The sequence below is a fragment of the Scyliorhinus torazame genome, chromosome 13, assembly GCF_047496885.1.
Source record: "Scyliorhinus torazame isolate Kashiwa2021f chromosome 13, sScyTor2.1, whole genome shotgun sequence".
NCBI classification, from domain to species: domain Eukaryota; kingdom Metazoa; phylum Chordata; class Chondrichthyes; order Carcharhiniformes; family Scyliorhinidae; genus Scyliorhinus; species Scyliorhinus torazame.
In genome coordinates, this window is record NC_092719.1 from 101,540,712 (window position 1) to 101,563,907 (window position 23,196).

The following is a 23,196-nucleotide window of genomic DNA, read 5'->3' on the forward strand; positions in this document are numbered from 1 at the left end:
TTGAAATAAGGATCAGTGTCTTTTATCCTTCTTTGGCCTGGGAAGAGTTTGTATCCTGGAGAGGACGGAGTACCTTCTGACTTCTCCTTCAGCTTGAGTTTTTGCTTTCCTCCATTTTGGTCTTTCCCCTTGCTCCTTTCTTGAGCTATTATGGTGATTGGGTTGTTGAGGGAGGCTGCTCTGCGTATCCTATCTGTGACGTTGTTTTTTTTTCCTTTTCTTTTCTTCATCCAGTTAGTTCTTATCCTGATCTATTTTTTTCAAATAAATTTAGAATATTCTTATTTTTTCCAATTAAGGGGTAATTTGGCTTGGCCAATTCACCTCCTCTGCACATCTCTTTGGGTTGTGGGGGTGAGACTCATACAGACCTGGGGAAATATCCTGATCTACTCTGGTGGTTTGGGAGCGGGGTGGGTTTCCCTGGTTGTGCTGCCAAGGAGGGAATCGGCCCATTCTTTCAGGGCACCCAATTATTGGATGCCTTGATACTATTTTTTCCTCGGACTAGGACCCCTCCTTGGCCGAGGCTGGAGTAATCATCCTCTTATGGTGCGTTGCCCTGGAAAGGTACAGGCTCGGCGGGGTGCAGGCTTTTGGTTATGCTGGAGGTCCTGGGGTATAGTCTCTTGTATGTCGGCTAGTGCTGGCCAGACCAGGCCCGGTGCCGTGGCCATTATCTTGCCCCCTAGGGTCTCAGGATTTCCCTGTTCAAGGGGGCTCCCCGAGAGAGTGGTTTTGCTTCTTTGCCTCTCTAGTACAAGGGGGCCGGGCTCTGTGCCTTGGTGAACTCCTGTTATTCCCCTGGCGGGGTGGCCGCCTTCTTGTTGCTCGAGTGGCACTGCTTGAGTGTTGTCATCTGGTGGGATTTCTGGTCTTTTTTTCACTCTGTTTGTCTTTCTTTTCTACCTTGGGAGTCTTGACCACAGTCTGAACATGATGTTGTTGTTGTTGTCGGTCCTCTCTTCATAACTGTACGTAATGATTTTGGTTTTGCCCTGGGCCTGTATTAAGGTTTCATTATGTTGTGTGGTATATATGTAACTCCCCTTAGATCTGGGGTTTCTGCGAATTTTCTTTTGTTTTTGTAAGGGTGGGTATAACGAATCCACTCCTATATGGGTGCAGGTGGATCTAATATCCAGAACAAGAAGGCTGTGATTGGTTGTTGGTGTTATTGGCACTGCTGTAGCTGAGGGGTGTACGCTGGTGCGTGCCCGATCATGGTGCAAGGAATTTATCCTGATTTCCTGTGTTGATTGTGGGCTGGTGTTTGGTAGGGCTATATGAGTATCTAGTTCTGTCGAATGATTGTATTAAGTCAGTTGAAATGTCATTCGCCTGTTCCATTCTATACTCATGTAGGTTCAGCCGTTTTTGTTTTCTTCTCCCCTTGCTTGTGGCGATGAATCATTTTGTAACTTTGTTGCGTTATTCTCAACAAAACATAAAATTTCATAGAACATAGAACTGTACAGCACAGTACAGGCCCTTTGGCCCACGATGTTGTGCCCAACTAGTCTGAAACATAGATCAAATCAACCTACTCCCAATCATTCTAGTGCACTCCATATGCCTATCCAATAACCGCTTGAAAGTTCCTAAAGTGTCCGACTCCACTTCGATAGCTGGGAGTGCGTTCCACGCCCCAACCACTCTGAGTAAAGAACCTACCCCTGTCATCCCTCCTATATTTCCCACCCTGAACCTTATACTTATGCCCCCTTGTAACAGCTACATCCACCCGAGGAAAAAGTCGCTGAACGTCCACTCTATCTATCCACCTCATCACCTTATACACCTCAATTAAATCATCTCTCATCCTCCTTCGCTCCAATGAGAAAAGCCCTAGCTCTCTCAACCTTTCCTCATAAGACCTACCCTCCAATCCAGGCAGCATCCTGGTAAATCTCCTTTGCACCCTTTCCAATGCTTCCACATCCTTCCTATAATGAGGTGACCAGAAAGGCCAAGTATCACAAAATTCGGAAGTAGCTAGGGAATGTGGATTGGGAGCAGCTCTTTAAGGGTAAATCCATATTTGAAATGTGGGAGTCTTTTAAGGAAAGGTTGATTAGAGTGCAGGACAGACATGTCCCTGTGAAAATGAGGGATAGAAATGGCAAGATTAGGGAACCATGGATGACGGGTGGAATTGTGAGACTAGCGAAGATGAAAAAGGAAGCATATATAAGATCTAGGTGACTTAAATCTGATGAAGCTTTGGAGGAATATCGGGAAAGTAGGACAAATCTCAAACGTGCAATAAAGAGGGCTAAAAGGGGTCATGAAATATCTTTGGCTCACAGGGTTAAGGAAAATCCCAAAGCCTTTTATTCATATATAAGGAGCAAGAGGGTAACTAGAGAAAGGATTGGCCCACTCAAAAACAAAAGAGGGAATTTATGCGTTGAGTCAGAGGAAATGGGTGAGATTCTTAATGAGTACTTTGCATCGGTATTCTCCAAGGAGAGGGACATGACGGATGTTGAGGCTAGGGATGGATGTTTAAATACTCTAGGTCAAGTCGGCATAAGGAAGGGGGAAGTTTTGGGTATTCTAAAAGGCATTAAGGTGGACATGTCCCCAGGTCCGGATGGGATCTATCCCAGGTTACTGAGGGAAGCGGGGGACGAAATAGCTGGGGCATTAATAGATATCTTTGCAGCATCCTTGAGCACGGGTGAGGTCCCAGAGGACTGGAGAATTGCTAATGTTGTCCCTTTGTTTAAGAAGGGTAGCAGGGATAATCCAGGGAATTATAGACCTGTGAGCTTGACGTCAGCGGTAGGCAAAATGTTGGAAAAGATACTGAGGGATAGGATCTATTCACATTTGGATGAAAAAAGACTTATCAGTGATAGGCAGCATGGTTTTGTGCAGGGAAGATCATGTCTTACAAACCTAATAGAATTATTTGAGGAAGTAACAAAGTTAATTGATGAGGGAAGGACTGTAGATGTCATATACATGTACTTCAGTAAGGCGTTTGATAAAATTTCCCATGGCAGGTTGATGGAAAAAGTGAAGTCTCATGGGGTTCAGGGTGTACTAGCTAGATGGATAAAGAACTGGCTGGGCAACAGGCGACAGAGAGTAATGGTGGAAGGGAGTGTCTCAAAATGGAGAAAGGTGACTAGTGGTGTTCCACAGGGATCCGTGCTCAGACCACTGTTGTTTGTGATATACATAAATGATCTGGACGAAGGTATAGGTGGTTTGATTAGCAAGTTTGCAGATGATACTAAGATTGGTGGAGTTGTAGATAGCGAGGGGGACTGTCAGATAATACAGCAAAATATAGATAAATTGGAGAGTTGGGCAGAGAAATGGCAGATGGAGTTCAATCCAGGCAAATGCGAGGTGATGCATTTTGGAAGATCCAATTCAAGACCGGACTATACGGTCAATGAAAGAGTCCTGGGGAAAATTGATGTACAGAGAGATCTGGAAGTTCAGGTCCATTGTACCCTGAAGGTGGCAACGCAGGTCGATAGAGTGGTCATGAAGGCATGCAGCATGCTTGCCTTCATCTGACAGGGTATTGAGTACAAGAGTCAGCAGATCATGTTACAGTTGTATAGGACTTTGGTTAGGCCACATTTGGAATACTGCGTGCAGTTCTGGTTGCCACATTACCAGAAGGATGTGGATGCTTTAGAGAGGGTGCAGAGGAGGTTCACCAGGATGTTGCCTGGTACGGAGGGTGCTAGCTATGAAGAAAGGTTGAGTAGATTAGGATTGTTTTCATTTGAAAGACGGAGGTTGAGGGGGACCTGATTGAGGTCTACAGAATTATGAGAGGTATGGACAGGGTGGATAGCAACAAGCTTTTTCCAAGAGTGGGGGTGTCAATTACAAGGGGTCATGATTTCAAGGTGAGAGGGGGAAGGTTTAAGGGAGATGTGCGTTGGAAGTTTTTTATGCAGTGGGTGGTGGGTGCCTGGAACGCTTTGCCAGCGGAGGTGGTAGAGATGGGCACGATAGCATCATTTAAGATGCATCTGGACAGATATATGAACGGGCGTGGAACAGAGGGAAGTAGATCCTCGGAAAATAGGCGACAGGTTTAGATAAAGGATCTGGATCGGCGCAGGCTGGGAGGGCCGAAGGGCCTGTCCCTGTGCTGTAATTTTCTTTGTTCTTTTGTTCTTGAGAACTGCATACAATACTCCAAATGTGGTCTAACCAAGGTCTTGTACAGTTGCAGCATAACCTCACGGCTCTTAAACTCAATCCCCCTGTCAATAAATGCTAACACACTATAGGCTTCCTTCACGGCTCTATCCACTTGGGTGGCAACTTTCAGAGATCTATGGACATGAACTCCGAGATCTCTCTGCTCCTCCACATTCTTCAGAACCCTGCAGTTAATCCTGTAATCCGCATTCAAATTTGTCCTACCAAAATGAATTACCTCACACTTATCAGGGTTAAACTCCATCTGCCACTTTTCAGCCCAGCTCTGCATCCTATCAGTCTCTTTGCAGCCGACAATAGCCCTCCACATTATCCACAACAACACCAATCTTGGTGTCGTCAGCAAATTTACTAACCCAACCTTCAACTCCATCATCCAAGTCATTGGTAAAAGTCACAAATAGCAGAGGACCCAGCACTGATCCCTGTGGTACACCGCTGGTGACTGGGCTCCAGAATGAAAATTTACCATCTATCACCACCATCTATCTTCTATGTGATAGCCAGTTACTGATTCAATCGGCCAAATTTCCCTCTATGCCATGCCTCCTTACTTTCTGCAAGCCGACCTTGGGGCACCTTATCAAACGCCTTACTAAAATCCATGTATACAACATCAACTGCTCTACCTTCATCTATGTACTTAGTTACCTCCTCAAATACAATCAAACTTGTGAGGCAAGACTTACCCCTCACAAATCCATGCAGACTATCCTGGATTAAGCTGTATCTTTCCAAATGATCATAAATCCTATCCCTCAGGACCCTTTCCAATAATTTACCTATGACCGAAGTGAGATTAACCGGCCTATAATTCCCAGGGTTTTACCGATTCCCTTTCTTGAATAAGGGGACAACATTCGCCTCTCTCCAGTCTTCTGGCACTATTCCTGTAGACAGTGAGGACATAAAGATCAAAGCCAAATGCTCTGCAATCTCATCCCTTGCCTCCCAAAGAATCCTAGGATATATCCCATCAGGCCCAGGGACTTATCTATCCTCAGGCGTCTCAAAATTTCTAACACATTCTCCTTCCGAATATCTACCTCCTCCAGCCTACCAGCCTGTATCGCACTATCCTCCTCAACAACATGGCCCCTCTCCACTTCCCGCAGGTGAATGCAGCAGGGCCACTGACTGTGTCCCTCACCTCGGACATCCAGCAGGAGGAACACTGCACTGCCCTCTCTGCCATCCCTTCCATTTATCCACTTGACAATCACAGAGAAAAAAAAGCTTACCTGACTTTCACATTCCCCGCAGGTTAGAGGTGGTGGAAGGGTGAAGAGAGGAAAAAGAAAAGCTTACCTCACCAATTCCCACACAGTCTTTTTTCAATGAATATAATTTTGAAAAAAGCAAAGGAAAACTGCAAGGTTAAGGGGAGAAGGCGGGAAATGTGGGGCTGGTTTAGTACACTGGGCTAAATCGCTGGCTTTTAAAGCAGACCAAGGCAGGCCAGCAGCACGGTTCGATTCCCGTACCAGCCTCCCCCAACAGGCGCCGGAATGTGGCGACTAGCGGCTTTTCACAGTAACTTCATTTGAAGCCTACTTGTGACAATAAGCGATTATCATTTCATTTTTCATTTCATGTAACTAAGAGAATTGCTCATTCGGTGAGCCACAATGGCCAAATGGCCTCGGGACTTCTAGTGATGATTGCCATCCAGTGGCAATTTGCAGTTTCTGCATCTGTACTATACATTAATCTATCAATATCTGAGCAGAGGCTCTGTTCCCCTGAAAGCATTTGCGTAATCCCAGACAAGTGGTTATCCAGGTCATGTACTGCCATCTCCCAACCATTCCTTTAATGAACAAAATCCCAGAAAGGAAAGTGTGCAAATTGTGCCCAATGAAAGAAATCAAGGATTGTATTAGATCAAAGAAAAAGTTCCTTTGGTACGACTGAGAAGCAGGAGCATTTGCTAATCCTGCAAAGGGGGACCAAGAAGAAAGACAAAGAAAGAGAAATTAGGATATGAGTAAACTAGTGAGAAACATAAAAATGAAATGTAAAAGTTGCTACAGATTGCAAAATCTAAGAGATTAGCAAAAACAAGTGTGGGGGCAAGTGGAATAGGGCAAATTTATATTGGTGAGCAAGGAAATAACAGAGAAACAAAACAAATAATTTGTGTAAGTCTTCATGGAGGAAAATACTAAAACCCTCCCAGAAATAATGGAGAATCGAAGGATTAGTGTGAATGAGGAACTGCAAGATATTAATGTAGTAAAAAGCTTTTGGTAAGGTCCCACACAAGAGGTTGGTTAACAAATTTAGAGCACCTAGGATTGGGAAGAATATAATGGAATGAGAAATGAAATGAAATGAAAAGAAAATCGCTTATTGTCACAAGTAGGCTTCAAATGAAGTTACTGTGACAAGCCCCTAGTCGCCACATTCCGGCGCCTGTTCGGGGAGGCTGGTACGGGAATCGAACTGTGTTGCTGGCCTGCCTTGGTCTGCTTTAAAAGCCAGCGATTTAGCCAAGTGTGCTAAACCAGCCCCTAAACTGGTTAATGACAGAAAACAGAGTGTAGGAATAAATGGGTCATTTTCAGTTTGGCAGGCTGTGACTAGTGGGGGATGGCAAGAATCTGTTGCTTGTGTCCCAGTTAGTCACAATGATATGAATGTGGGGTTAAAGGTAACATTTCCAAGTTTCCAAATGACACAAAGCTGAAGTGAGTTGCGAGGTGGATACAAAGACACTTTACTTTGTAGGATTTGAAGAGGCTCAGCACATGGGCAAACATTTGGCAGATGGAATACAATGTGAGTTACCTACTTTAGTAGGAGAAACATATGTCGGGATTCTCCATTCCTGAGAACATGTGTTGACGCCGGGGCAGGATTCGTGGACTTCCACAACAGCAAAACTGGTGCTGCACCTGGACCGATTCAGAAACCATGGAGGGGCTAGCACCAGTGCCACATGGAACACAATCAATTCTGATGAGAAACGGTGAGGGATTCGCCCAGGCCGTGATTGACACTCGGGAGGCTGACAACCTGCAGGCACATATACATATTACACTCCCCACACACTCATCCAAGTCAACAAGATGGCAGTGGTTGCGCTGGAGAGCGCCCATCCCACTGATGGGTTGGCTGGGGCCAGAGGGCATCTAGAGGGTGGCCTGGGGGACACCCATGCGACCTGAGGCCCTATGTTCACAGTGGGCAGTCAGCGGCATGCACAGCTCCATGGCGTTCTGTACCCGTCCACCCCAACTCCACAGCCCACCTCCTAGCCCCCCCCACTCTCCCGTCCCTGGCAGAAGCATCCCCGATCCAGCAGAACGACTGTCAGCAAACTATGGCGATATTGGACACTGTCCGTACCCTTCACTCTCTCCCTCAGCAGCCACGCTGCCTGTTTCACAATTATTAAAAGCATAAGTAAACCTCACCGTTGGGAAATTGCCCCAGTGGAGGGAGAGCATCACGGAGGCCCTGGAGAATACTGGGTCAGGCCCGCTAATAATATGCCAACAGTGTTTACTGTACGTGCGTTTTGGAACGCATTGACGCCACTGTCGAGACACCGGAAAATTGCGATTTGGCATGAAACCGGCGCCCGCCATGATTTCGCCGTCAAAACCGATTCTCCGCCGAATCGCATTTCCCGATTCCACCATCAGCCGACGGAAAATCCTGCCCATAGTATTTCTAAATGGCGAGAGGTGTTGAATTTCAAATAGGCGTTCTTGTTCATAAGCACTGAAATCTAATATGCAGGTAAAACAAGCAATTAAGAAGACAAATGGTATCACAGAATCGATACGGTGCAGGAGGCAGCCATTTATTTGACCCATCACATCTGCACCAACTCTCCAGTATTATGACTTAGTGCTCTTTCCTCTGTCTTTTTTCCGTAAACCTGAACATTATTTATATTCAGAATCATCTAATGCCCTTTTGAATGTCTTGATTGAATCTGCCTCCACCACACTTCCAGGTAGTGCATTCGAGACCCCAACCACTCGCTGAGTGAAAAGGTTTTTCTCAGATCAAATTTGCTTCTTTTGCAAATCACTTTAAATTTGTGCCCTCTCATTTTTTACCTTTTTACGAGCAGGACAGTTTCTCCCTATCTATTCTGTCCTGTCCCTACATGATTTTGAACATACCTATCAAATCTCCTCTTAGCCTACTTCTCTCCAAGGAGAACAGTCCCTCCCTCTCCAATGTTTCCTCGTAACTTAAGTTTCTCATCCCTGGAACCATTCTTGTAAACCTCTTCTGCACTCTCTCCAATGTGTTCACATCCTCCCTAGAGTGTGGTGCCCAGAAATATTCCAGCTGCAACCCAACTATTGTCTTGTATTAGTTCAGCTTAACCTCCTTGCTCTTACTCTCCATGAACCTATTAATAAAGCCCAGGATATTGTATGTTCTCTCCATCTGTCCTGCCACCTTCAATGATTTTTGCTTATTTTACTCGGTATTTAATATTGCCTCTCCACATTCTTCCTCTAAAACTGCACCCCCTCACACTTTTCCGCATTGAACCTCATTTGCCACCTATCTGCCCACTCCACCAGCTTGTTTATGCGTATGGTATGTTTGTCTTTATTAAAGGAGGATTTGATTATTGGAATAAAGATGTCCTACTGCAATTACATAAAACTTGGTAAGACCACACTTAGAACATAGAACATAGAACAATACAGCGCAGTACAGGCCCTTAGGCCCACGATGTTGCACCGAAACAAAAGCCATCTTTGCCAGTTGCCATTATCATCCATATGTTTATCCAATAAACTTTTAAATGCCCTCAATGTTGGCGAGTTCACTACTTGGAGTGTTCCATGCAGTTTTGATCCCCTTACCCAAGTGAATACATACTTGCCAGAGAGGGTATGTAACAAAGACTTACAAATTAATTCTGAAGATGGAGGGATTGTCCAATGAGGAAAGGTTAAATAAACTGGGCCTTTATTCTCTGGAGATTATAAGAATAAAAGGTGATCTCATTCAAACATACAAAATTTCTACAGGGTTCAACTTGGTAGATTCAAGAAAGATGTTTCCCCTGGCTTGGGGTGGGGTGGGGGTGTCTAGAACCAGGGAATGGGACAGGCCATTTAATTTTGAGATCAGGAGGGATTGCTTCACTCAGAGGGTGGTGAATCTTTGGTATTCTATGCCCCAGAGACTCAGTCATTGCTTATGTTCAAGACTGAGACCGATAGTTTTCTACATATTAAAAACATCAAGGGATACAGGGATAGTGTCGGAAAATGGAGTCTAAGATCAGCCCTGATCTCAGTGAATGGTGGAGCGGGCTTGTGGGGCTGAATGGCCTCCTCCAACTCCCATTTCTTATGAGATCAGTGCTCAGCCCGAATGGGTAAGATAAGAACTTAGGAAAGGCTCTTCACCCTGTTTATCTGCACTGGTGATGCCAGCTCCACATCCACAAAAAGCAGATTTGCTGCAGTTTTCCCATGTAAGGCTCGAAATAGTAAACTCCATAATGAACCAATTCAAACTTTAATCAGAAGTTCAGCATAATAAATTTAAACTACGGTCACGATTATTTCCAAATCTTGTGCATTGATATTTCAATAAAAATGTACAAAGTGATCACTGTAAGACTGATCAATGCTTAAATTGACTATTCGGGCAAATTATTCTTGGTTGCTATTTACTACCCAGATGAGCAAATAGATCTCACAACATTTATCGTTCAGTTTCCATTTCCCGTCAACATTTGCCTGCGTTCTCCGAATCTTCCTTCAACACACTGTTAGTAACCCAACACCTCCAGCCCCGTCTGTCAGTGTAGGACACTCGCCTCCTCCCTGTCCCTCAATGTCAGACACTGACCCTCTCCCTGTCCCTCAGTGTCGGATACTCACCCTCCCTCTGTCCCTCATGTCAGACACCCTCCCTCTTCCTATCACTCAAGGCGAGGCACTCACCCCCTATCTTACCCTCAGCGTTGGACACTCACCTTCTCCCTGTCCCTCAATTTAGGACACTCACCCTCATCCATGGAATTCGGTGTCAGATACTCACCCTCTCCCTTAGTGCGAGATACACATCCTCTCCCTGTCCCTCCAGTGTCAGACACTCAGCCCCTCCCTGTCCCTCAGTGTCGGACACTCACTCACTCCCTGTCCCTCCAGTGTTGGACATTCAGCCCCTCCCTGTCCTTCAGTGTCGGACACTCACTCACTCCCTGTCCCTCCAGTGTCGGACACTCAGCCCCTCCAGTGTCAGACACTCAGCCCCTCCCTGTCCCTTCAATGTGAGACACTCAGTCCCTCCCTGTCCCTCAGTGTCGGACACTCACTCACTCCCTGTCCCTCCAGTGTCTGACACTCAGCCCCTCCCTGTCCCTTCAATGTGAGACACTCAGCCCCTCCCTGTCCCTCAGTGTCGGACACTCACTCACTCCCTGTCCCTCCAGTGTTAGACACTCAGCCCCTCCCTGTCCCTCCAGTGTCGGACACTCAGCCGCTCCCTGTCCCTCCACTGTCAGACACTCAGCCTCTCCCTGTTCCTCCAGTGTCGGACACTCAGCCCCTCCCTGTCCCTCCAGTGTCGGACACTCAGCCCCTCCTTGTCCCTTCTGAGGCGGACTCTTAGATCTTTCCTGTCCCTCCAGTGTGAGACCCTCAACCCTTCCCTGTTCCTCCAGTGTCGGATACTCAGCCCCTCCCTGTCCCTCCAGTGTCAGACACTCAACCCTTCCTGACACTCCCCTCACACTGTCCCTCAGCGCATGATATTCGCCCTCTATCTCTTGCTCAATGTCAGAGACTCACCCTCTCCTGTCCCTCAATGTCACTCACCCTCTCCCTGTCCCTCAATGTCACTCACCCTCTCCCTGTCCCTCAATGTCACTCACCCTCTCCCTGTCCCTCAATGTCACTCACACTCACCCTATCCCTCAATGTAGGATACTCACCCTCTCCGTGTCCCTCAATGTGAGATACTCACCCTCGCCCTGTCCCATAATGTCAGAAACTCACCTTCTCCCTCTCCCTCAATGTGAGACACTCACCCTCAATGTGAGACACTCACCCTCTCCATCAGTGTCAGACATTCACCCTCTCCCTGTCCCTCAATGTGAGACACTCACCCTCTCCCTGTCCCTCAATGTGAGACACTCACCCTCTCCCTTTATGTCAGACACTCCCCCTCCCCCTCAATGTGAGACACTCACCCTCTCCCTGTCCCTCAATGTGAGACACTCACCCTCTCCCTGTCCCTCAATGTCAGACACTCACCCTCTCCCTCAATGTCAGACACACACCCTCTCCCTGTCCCTCAGTGTCAGACACTCACCCTCTCCCTCAATGTCAGACACTCACCCTGACGTAGGTGTCCTTGTTGTCGAGGTGTTCAAGTGTTGATTGTAGGGCCAGGGAGATAGTATCTGCTGTGGACCGGTTGCGGCGATAGGCTAACTGCAATGGATCGAGACTGTCTGGGAGGCTGGCGTTGATCCATCTCATGACTAGCCGCTCAAAGCATTTCATGATAACAGATGTCAGGGTCACCGGTCAGTAGTCGTTGAGGCACGCTACCTTGTTCCTCTTTGGTATTGGTATTATGGTGCTCTTGAAGGAGGTGGGAACCTCGGAGCGGAGAAGTGAGGTGTTGAAGATGTCTGCGAATACTCGCCAGCTGGTCAGCGCAGGCTCTGACTGCTCACTCAAGGACTCTGTTGGGGCACGTTGCTATCCGCGGTTTCACTTTCAAGAAGGCAGCTCTTACTTCTGAGGCTGTAATAGTGGGTGTGGGTGTGTCCAGGGCTGTTGGGGCGGGTGGCACTGATGTATTGCCTGACTGTTCAAAGCGGGCATAGAGCTCATTCAAGTTCATTGGCGAGGAATGCTCCAGACCCAGAGATTCTGCCTGGCCTTGCTTTGTCGCCCGTAATCTCATGTAAGTCCCGCCATAGACAGCGTGGGTTTGTGTCGTTGGCCTGGGACTCTGGTTTGGTCCGGTATTGTCTTTTGGCATCCCTGATGACTTTACGTATGTCGTTCCTGTATTTCTTATATAGGTCAGGGTCGTCAGACTTGAATGCCTCCGTCCGGGAATTCAGCAGGGAGTGAATCCTTCGGTTAAGCCTGGGTTGGGGAACACCCGTATTGTCTTCTTTGGTGCACGATGCTCGACACACTTACTGATGAAGTCTGTGACAGTGGTTGCGTACTTGTCCAGCATAGCTGCCGCGGCCTTGAAAATGGACCAGTCCACAAAGTGGTGCCATGAAGTAGAAAAAACGGGTGATATTTGACCCACATTTTTCCGATCTGCTATTGCAGAGTAAGATGAGCAATTTTATCCATGTGGGTATCAGGCTGCCAGCTTATCCTTTGTCTCTGCAACACCAAGATTGTGATTGTCGAGTTAGTCCTTATTGTGCTGATCATGTGACAAACGAGAATCTGCGTTGCACAAGCACAGATCAAACACAAGGCATTTACTGCTCTGCGTAAGAACTGATTTCACTGCTCATCCCTGGGCAGCACGGTAGCACAAGTGGATAGCACTGTGGCTTCACTGCGCCAGGGTCCCAGGTTCGATTCCCTGCTGGGTCACTGTCTGCGCGGAGTCTGCAAGTCCTTCCCGTGTTTCCTCCGGGTGCTCCGGCTTCCTGTCCCTCAGTGTCAGACACTCACCCTCTCACTTTCCCTCAATGTCAGACATTCACCCTCTCCCTGTCCCTCAATGTCAGAGACTCACCCCCTCTCTGTCCCTCAATGTGAGACACTCACCCACTCCCGGTCCCTCAATGTCAGACACTCACTCTCTTCCTTTCCCTCAATGTCAGACACTCCCCCCCTCCCTGTCCCTCAATGTCAGACACTCACCCTCTCCCTTTCCCTCAATGTCAGACACTCCCCCTCTCCCTTTCCCTCAATGTCAGACACTCCCCCTCTCCCTGTCCCTCAATGTCAGACACTCACCCTCTCCCTTTCCCTCAATGTCAGACACTCCCCCTCTCCCTTTCCCTCAATGTCAGATACTCACCCTCTCCCTGTTCCTCAATGTGAGACACTCCCCCTCTCCCTGTCCCTCAATGTGAGACACTCACCCTCTCCCTGTCCCTCAGTGTCAGACACTCTCCCTCTCCCAGTCCCTCAATGTGAGACACTCACCCACTCCCTGTCCCTCAATGTCAGACACTCACCCTCTCCCTGTCCCTCAATGTCAGACACTCACCCTCTATCTGTCCCTCAGTGTCTGATACTCACCCTCTCCCTGGCCCTCAATGTCAGACACTCACCCTCTCCCTTAATGTCAGATACTCACCCTCTCCCTGTTCCTCAATGTGAGACACTCCCCCTCTCCCTGTCCCTCAATGTGAGACACTCACCCTCTCCCTGTCCCTCAATGTCAGACACTCTCCCTCTCCCAGTCCCTCAATGTGAGACACTCACTCCCTGTCCCTCAATGTCAGACACTCACCCTCTCCCTGTCCCTCAATGTCAGACACTCTCTCCCTGTCCCTCAATGTGAGACACTCACCCACTCCCTGTCCCTCAATGTCAGACACTCACCCTCTCCCTGTCCCTCAATGTCACACTCACCCTCTCCCTCAATGTCAGACACTCACACGCTCCCTGTCCCTCAATGTCAGACACTCACCCTCTCCCTGTCCCTCAATGTCAGACACTCACCCTCTCCCTGTCCCTCAATGTCAGACACTCCACCCTCTCCCTGGTCCATTTTCAAGGCCGCAGCAGCTATGCTGGACAAGTACGCAACCACTGTCACAGACTTAATCAGTAAGTGTGTCGGAATCGTGCACCAAAGACGACAATACGGGTGTTCCCCAACCCAGGCTTAACCGAAGGATTCACTCCCTGCTGAATTCCCGGACGGAGGCGTTCAAGTCTGACAACCCTGACCTATATAAGAAATCCAGGAACGACATACGTAAAGTCATCAGGGATGCCAAAAGACAATACTGGACCAAACCAGAGTCCCAGGCCAACGACACAAACCCACGCTGTCTATGGCGGGACTTACATGAGATTACGGGCTACAAAGCAAGGCCAGGCAGAATCTCTGGGTCTGGAGCATTCCTCGCCAATGAACTTGAATGAGTTCTATGCCCGCTTTGACCAGTCAGCCAATACATCAGTGCCACCCGCCCCAACAGCCCTGGACACACCCACACCCACTTTTACAGCCTCAGAAGAGTCCTTGGGTGAGCAGTCAGAGCCTGCGCTGACCAGCTGGCGAGTGTATTCGCAGACATCTTCAAAACTTCACTTCTCCGCTCCGAGGTTCCCACCTCCTTCAAGAGCACCATAATACCAATACCAAAGAGGAACAAGGTAGCGTGCCTCAACGACTACTGACCGGTGACCCTGACATCTGTTATCATGAAATGCTTTGAGTGGCTAGTTATGTGACGGATCAACGCCAGCCTCCCAGACAGTCTCGATCCATTGCAGTTAGCCTATCGCCGCAACCGGTCCACAGCAGATACTATCTTCCTGGCCCTACAATCAACACTCGAACACCTCGACAACAAGGACACCTACGTCAGACTGCTGCTCATAGACTACAACTCCACCTTCAATACCATTATATCGCCAAGACTAATAACCAAACTCTGTAATCTTGGACTTGACTCCTCCCTCAGCAGCTGGATCCTTGTCTTCCGCACCAACAGACTGCAATCTGTCAGGATAGGTAACAGCACCTCCTCCACAATAGTCCTCAACACCGGGGCCCTGCAAGGATGCGTGCTCAGTCCTCTACTGTGCACCCTATACACATATGACTGTGCGGCAAGATTTAACTCCAATTCGATCTATAAGTTTGCAGATGATACGACAGTGGTGAGTCGTATCTCAAACAACTACGAGTCGTATCTCAAACAACGAGTCAGACTACAGAAGGGAGATAGATGACTTGGTTGCATGGTGTACCAAAAACAACCTCTCTTTAAATGTCAGCAAAACCAAGGAGCTGATCATCGAGTTCAGGAAGCCTAGTATGACACACATAAATGGCTCCGAAGTGGAGATGGTTGATAACTTTAAGTTCCTGCGGTCACTGTCACCAACAATCTGTCCTGGTCCACTCATCCACTCACGTTGATGGAAGTCAAGAAAACCCAACAACGTCTCTACTTCCTAAGGAAGCTAAAGAAATTTGGCATGTCTGCATCGACTCTCACAAACTTCTACAGATGTGCCATAGAGAGCACCCTATCCGGTTGCATCACAGCTTGGTAAGGCAACTGCTCAGCCCAAGATCGCAAGAAACTGCAGTCCAACACATCACACAAGTTTGCCACCCCCACATGGAATCTGTCTACACCTCCCGCTGCCTCAGGAAGGCAGACAGCATTGTCAGAGACCCCTCCCACCCAGGCTTTGCCCTCTTCCAGACTCTTCCATCCGGCAGAAGATACAGAAGTCTGAAGACCCGCACATCCAGACGTAGGAACAGCTTCTTCCCCACAGCTACTAGACTCAACGACTCTCCCTCGGACTGATCTCTTCCCTGATAGGTACTATTCACAACACCGTGTGCTACTCTTGCTCATGTACTTGCTTTGTTGATTATTCTTTTTGTATACTATGTACGTACTGTGTACGTTCCCTCGGTCGTAGAATAATATTTTTCGCTGTACTTCGGTACATGTGACAATAAATCAATCAAATAAATGAAGTGTCCTGATATTAAGGGACCGTGCAGCAACTGAGACCATGCCTCCATCACTTGAATTCATCAGGTTAAGGTCTCCTTTGTCCGCTAGCATGCACTCATTTGATATGTTTCTTTAAGAAGCTGTCATCTTCCTCTGCCTATCGACGTAAATATGGAGGAGTGTATGAGCTACTGATACCTTTTTAGCAGTGTCGAAATCCATCCCTTCCAAGGCCTCTATCGCCAGGTCCCTCCAGTCGTTCTCTGTTACTCCTAAGCAAGCAATTTGATAGGCTTCCTTATACATTTTCTTTTCCAAGTACTGGTACATGGGTGCAGACTTGTTAAAAAAAAAAATTGCCTGTTAATTTTGATTCAGTCAAATAGAACAATTTTCCATTTGTTTTTCTTTTCAAATTAGCAACCTCCTATCTTCTAATCTGGGATGAAAGAGATAACCCTTGAAGTACACACTTAGGATGAATCATTAGGTGGTAGATTTCTGTGATATAGGATGGAGCTACACCTTTTTCTTTGGTCATGTTCTAACAATGCTACCAACTAAAGCAGTTTTAACGGTTTTATGTGAATTTCTGTATTTGTGGTGATGGGGAATGGAACACTTTATCAAGTACTAGCAGAGACGGTTAGGCACTTAAATACAAGGGAAAGCTCTCTGCTCTTCCCCAGCAATAGGTCTTAGCCTCAATTCAGAAAATAATTCTTTCAACTGCATCATTTTCTGTCATTGGCCATCTTATTGGGAGCTTGCCAGTTTAGCACCAATTGTGGTAAACTAAGGGCCGTTTTGTGTGACAGACCCCTGCCTCTCAGGAATTGGTCTGAGGCTGTCCAAAATCATTTGAAATGAAAATCTCAAGACGCAGGCATTGTTAACTTTCATTCCAATTGGCTTGAGATAGATTTGAGCCAATGTCGTGCCCAGTCTCCCACCCGAATATTAAAAACAAATGACATCAAATGTTTTATCCTACTTTATACACCATAACTAGAATGTTCCATGAAGAAAGCAGGCAGACATCCTGCTCTCGCTCTTGCCATTACGGCTCTGTGAACAGTAAAAGCCTTCAATTAACGGCAGCTTTCCTCTAAACCCACAGATTATATTAATGAATATTACAGGATCTGAGCTTAATTGGGACAAAATTTCAATTGATTAGTAACCCGCTGTTTAACCACCCATTCAAAATACCAAAACTCCGAGGTTTAAAAGAAACCCATTGTTTTGCGACTTTTCTTGTGATGTTGCTTTCCATTACTAGGGCAGGATCATGGTCATCAGCAGCTCTCCCATAACTTGCCTGCTGCTGCTTTATGCTGAGCTAGACAGAAAGTGACTGAAGACAACACAGAGGAAACAACAACCCAGCACAATTCTGTCACTAAAAGCAGAATACTGGGTATGATGTAAGTCTGAAACAAAATAGAAAATGCTGGAATTATCCACAGGTCAGTCAGCAACTGTGGAGAGATAAAAAGAGTTAACATTTCAGGTCAACGATGTCACCACCAAACACATCTTCGCCTCCCCTCTCTTTCAGCATTCTGAAAGGACCGCTCCTTCCATGGTGCCCTAAGACCTCCCTTTTGTCCTTGTCCCACCCACCCCTTACTCAAAACCTATTGCATCTTTAACCTTTCCCAGTTATGGTGCAAAGTTATTCACCTGAAACATAAATAATGTTTCTCCTCCACAGATGCTGCCTGAGCATGAGTATTTCCAGCATTTATTTACAATTCTATCTCTATATTGCATGCATTTTCAGCATCATTGAATAGTTATTAGCAATGGGACCCTGGATGATAATGTTCTGAACTCAATGGTGCTGAAGTCAGCTGAAAAGCTCCAGCTGCTGCCCTGGCTGAGCTTAGCTAACTATAACCAGAGACACCTCTGGTCTCAGTAATAATAATAATTGTATTAGTGTCACAAGTAGGCTTATATTAACACTGCAATGAAGTTACTGTGACAATTCCCCAGTCTCCAAACTACGGCGCCTGTTCGGGTACACTGAGGGAGAATTCAGAATGTCCAATTTACCTAATAAGCACGTCTTTCAGGTCTTGTGGGAGGAAACCGGAGCACTCGGAGGAAACCCAAGCAGACATGGGGCGACCATGCAGACTCCACACAGACAGTGACCCAAGCAGGAATCGAACCTGGGACAAACATACTTAATTTATTCATTAAAGCATCACCAAAACTTTATTCCCACTGATCATCATCCCCTGCTCGGACATGCATCAGTCTGTACAATCAGGCATACCTGTGGGACCTCGACTGCAGACATAGCATACACATGCAAGCAGAAGATTTTGGAGCCATTATATCCCACCACAAAGCCCTGGAGCTTCTGCTGGTGCACTGGAAAATTATTGGCTTTGATGTTGAGAAAACCTCCGCCAGAAAAACAAAGCATATCTTCACACTGGGTGTTCCAAGCCACACTGTTTGCATTTGGCTCCTACAGAAGACAATGAGAGGAGGAATGTTTGATAGGTTAATCAGTATTAATTTACGAAAATACCATTTTACAACAATTATGACACTTATCTATTACCACCAGCACTGCAGCATGAGCAATTAATGGCAATAACTTCTCCACTGAACTTCTAACTTAAATTTCAGCAATGGATCATTGGCAGACTGACTCATAACCATATCTAACAAAAGAAATTGTCAAAATTGCCACCTTTCCTAATCCCACCTCCATCAAATTTGCAGAATTAAAACTCGATTCAAAATAGGGTGTGTTCCAAGCTCAATGTTATAGCACAATTTCAATATTTGGTTTGCAAGAATCAAAGTTTAAACTGCAGGCAAACCAGTGTGAAATTGAAATTTTGTGTTGGATGTGAGAGTTCGAGCACAAATTCAGCTTTGCACCAGTTGCAGAGTAATTGCACCTTGAGCAAAAGCCAACTTTCTAAACTTTTTAACATTCTCTGTACTGCCTTTAAGATCTTAATATTAAATAAGTGCTGGCTGGTGTTAGAACATAGAACATAGAACATACAGTGCAGAAGGAGGCCATTCGGCCCATCGAGTCTGCACCGACCCACTTAAGCCCTCACTTCCACCCTATCCCCATAACCCAATAATCCCTCCTAACCTTTTTGGACATTAAGGGCAATTTATCATGGCCGATCCACCTAACCTGCACGTCTTTGGACTGTGGGAGGAAACCGGAGCACCCGGAGGAAACCCACGCAGACACGGGGAGAACGTGCAGACTCCACACAGACAGTGACCCAGCGAGGAATTGAACCTGGGACCCTGGCGCTGTGAAGCCACAATGCTATCCACTGTGCTACCGTGCTGCCCTTCTTTCTAACATTTAGCTTCTTTCTAACATTTAAGGTTCTACGAGCAGCTGGACGTTGCTGAGGACGTGAGTGAATAAATAGATCTAGAGTTGAGCTGCATGGAGAGCAATACTGCTCCTATTATCAGTCTAAAAATGAATATTAACGGCAAGCACTATCAGAAAGATTAATTGTTGTATTACTTTTAAATTCTACGATAAAAGGGACTTCTTCACAGAATATTTACACTCTGACTGCACCCAACATACCTGGAAAAGGAGTTCTTTGGTACTGATGTCATATACCAGACAAGTGTTGTGTTCATCCACCACAGCCAGTTTGTTACGTGATGTACTCATGTCTAAACAGCGTACAGATGTGGTTTGCTTAAGAAGCACAATGGCAAATGGGTTGTCAACAAATATTTTCAGAATCTACAATGGATAAGCAAACAGATATACATTTACTTTTTAAAAATATCAGCTTGATTTGTGATTCATTTCAATATAATAACCTTACATGTGGTAAACATGAAGTAATTCCTTTCTGAAACAGTTTATGTATATTCTTTTTTTTTCCTCAAAATGTGTGGCAGTGGTAAGGACACATATCCTTACACTTCTGGGATTGTTGCTGAGAATCCAGTCAAGAGCTTTGGAATAAAATCCAGGTAAAATATGTTGAGGCAGCTTCAGTCCAGTTCACTGATTAACAACATAAACCATTACGCCACTTGAATTAATCCTTTACACAATGCAAGAACTTGCTGAGATTTTTGTTGTTTCTTGGGAAACTGTGATGAACGGTTACTGCCTTGTCATCATGTAAGGTGATGTCCCCTTTAAGACTGGGCTTGGAACCCTGGGGACTCCGCCTCTGGCTCCGCCCATCTGTGAGCCATATATAAGGGGCTGCCTTGTGGGCTGTGCAGCAGTTAGCACATGTCTCAGCTCTAGCATAGTTCTTAGTCTATTAAATCCTTCTTTACCGTTTACACTCTAAGCGTCATTATTGAGGGTACCTCAATTTAATAGACTAAACTAGATCAGGGTGGACGCAGGCCTAAAACCAGAGAAGCTCAATCTGGAAGCACGGACACCGGAGGCAAAGGAAATGTTTAAATACTGGCTGCGGTGCTTCGAGGCCTACCTGGACTCTGCAGAGATTCCCATCCTGGGGCCATGCAAGCTGGGCCTACTCCACACCCGGGTGAGTCACAGAATCTCCGCCACGCTCGAAAAGGCGACGACTTATGAAGACGCGGTTGAGTTACTCCGCAAGCGGTTTGTCAAACCCATCAACGAGGTACACGCCAGGCATCTGCTCTCTACCTGCCAGCAGCGCTCGGGGCAATCGCTAGACAAATTCGTCGAGAAACTCACCGCACTTGCCAGGGACTGTAACCATCAGGATGTGACAGGGGAAGTCCATATGAACCTGCACATCAGAGACGCTTTCGTGTCCGGCATCCGCTCGACCTACATCCGGCAGCGGCTGATCGAAAACGGGGCAAAAGACCTCCAGGACACTCTAACGCTCGCCTCCTCGCTGGAGGTGGCCCGACATAACTTGGGTATGTACCCCGCGGACTCTGCGAGCCCCCCCCGGACTTCCTCAGACCCAGCCGTATTACAGGCCTGCGCCACGCGGCGACCCACTCACCATGGGGGCACACCGTGCTACTTCTGCGGAAAGGGCCAGCATCCACGCCCACGCTGCCCAGCCCGCTCCGCGATCTGCAGCGACTGCGGGAAGAAGGGGCATTTTGCGAGGGTCTGCCTGGCCAGACCCAGGGGCCAGAAAAACAAAGAACAGCCGGCCCGAAAATCAGGCTCTCAGGCCCGCAGGCCTCGCAATGCGGCTGCGCACCGACCCAACACGCCCCCTTCTGACGCGTCATCAGCCTTGTGCGAATCATGGGAGCGGCCATCTTGTCGGCGGCCATCTTCTCGACCCAACACGTGCGACCGATGGCGGAGGCCATTTTACGAGTCCGACTCGGCTGAGGACTCGGACTACCCGCGAGTGGGTGCGATCACCCTCGAATAAACTCAGCCAAAACACCTACAGAACTCTATGATGCAGGTCCAGGTCAACGGGCATGACACTGCATGCCTCTTCGACTCCGGGAGCACGGAGATCTTTATCCATCCTGAAACGGTAAGGCGCTGCTCCCTACGCACCCATCCCGCATCCCAAACCATAGCCCTCGCATCTAGGTCCCATTCGGTACAAATCAAGGGGTACTGTATTGCGGATCTCTCGATCCAGGGCGCCAAATACACCCGTTTCAAATTTTATATCCTCCCTCACCTCTGTGCCCCCCGCTGCTCGGACTGGATTTCCAGTGCAGCCACCGAAGCCTGACACTGAAGTTCGGCGGACCCTTGCCCCCCCTCACGGTATGCTGCCTTGCGACACTGAAAGTCGCACCCCTCTCGCTATTCGCGAACCGCACTCCCGACTGTAAGCCAGTCGCCACCAGGAGCCGGTGCTACAGTGCCCAAGATATGACTTTTATCAAGTCAGAGGTCCAACGTTTACTGGGCGAGGGGGTCATCGAGGCTAGCAACAGCCCTTGGAGAGCGCAAGTGGTGGTAGTCCGGTCCGGGGAGAAGAAACGGATGGTCGTGGATTATAGCCAGACCATAAACCGATTCACGTAGCTTGATGCGTACCCCCTTCCTCGCATCGCGGAAATGGTAAATCGGATCGCCCAATACAGAGTGTTTTCCACGGTCGACCTCAAATCCGCCTACCACCAGCTCCCCATCAGACCAAAAGACCGCCCCTATACTGCCTTCGAAGCAGCCGGCCGGCTCTTCCACTTCCTCAGGGTCCCCTTTGGTGTCACAAATGGGGTCTCCGCCTTTCAAAGGGCGATGGACCAAATGGTGGACCAGTACGGTTTGCGGGCTACATACCCGTACTTGGACAATGTCACCATCTGCGGCCATGACCAGCAAGACCATGACGCTAACCTCGAAATGTTCCTCCAGACCGCCCGAGCCCTTAACCTGACCTATAACGAGGAAAAATGCGTTTTCCACACCACCCGGCTAGCCATCCTCGGCTATGTCGTGGAAGACGGGGTCCTAGGTCCCGACCCCGACCGCATGCGCCCCCTTAAGGAACTCCCTCTCCCCCGCAGCCTCAAGGCCCTCAAACGGTGCTTGGGGCTTTTCTCTTATTACGCCCAGTGGGTCCCCAAGTATGCGGACAAAGCCCACCCACTCCTAAAGACCACCATTTTTCCCCTCTCGGCTGAGGCTCAATTGGCCTTCAACCGCATCAAGGCTGACATCATCAAGGCTGCAATGCACACGGTGGACGAAACCATTCCTTTCCAGGTAGAGAGCGATGCATCAGACATCGCCCTGGCTGCTACCCTCAATCAGGCAAGCAGACCAGTAGCGTTCTTCTCCCGAACCCTCACCACCTCCAAGGTTCGACACTCTGCAGTCGAAAAGGAGGCACAAGCCATTGTGGAGGCTGTGCGGCGCTGGAGACACTACCTCGCCGGTAGGAGGTTTACCCTCGTCACCGACCAACGGTCAGTCGCCTATATGTTCGATAACACTCAACGGGGCAAAATAAAAAATGATAAAATTTTGATGTGGAGGATCGAACTCGCCACCTACACGTACGATATCAAGTATCGTCCAGGGGAGCTCAACGAGCCTCCAGATGCCCTGTCCCACGGCACATGTGCCAATGTGCAGGACGACCGCCTGCATGCCATCCACAATGACCTCTGCCACCCGGGGGTTACCCGGCTCGTCCAGTTTATCAAGTCCCGCAACCTACCTTACTCAACCAAGGAAGTCAAGGCCATGGTCAGGGCCTGCCAGATCTGTGCGGAGTGCAAACCGCACTTCTACCGGCCAGACAAGGTTCGGCTCGTGAAGGCCTCGGGTCCCTTTGAGCGACTGAGCGTGGACTTCAAGGGGCCCCTCCCGTCCACCAATCGTTATGCCTATTTCCTCACCGTTATCGATGAGTTCTCCCGTTTCCCATTTGCCA

The 23,196-nt window shown here is 47.9% G+C and overlaps 1 protein-coding gene across 3 annotated transcripts in view; it reads right to left on the reverse strand.

Moving 5' to 3' along the window:
• The window catches only part of ift122 (intraflagellar transport 122 homolog (Chlamydomonas)), a 459,699-nt gene that overhangs the window by 198,891 nt on the left and 237,612 nt on the right, over nt 1-23,196 (reverse strand). For all 3 annotated transcript variants that reach the window (XM_072472002.1, XM_072472003.1, XM_072472001.1), the window contains exons 13-15: nt 19,443-19,607; nt 18,135-18,332; nt 16,046-16,186 (exon numbers count right to left, since the gene is read on the reverse strand). In XM_072472002.1, the coding sequence (XP_072328103.1) occupies nt 16,046-16,186; nt 18,135-18,332; nt 19,443-19,607 (504 nt within the window). The remainder of the gene's footprint in view (nt 1-16,045; nt 16,187-18,134; nt 18,333-19,442; nt 19,608-23,196) is intronic.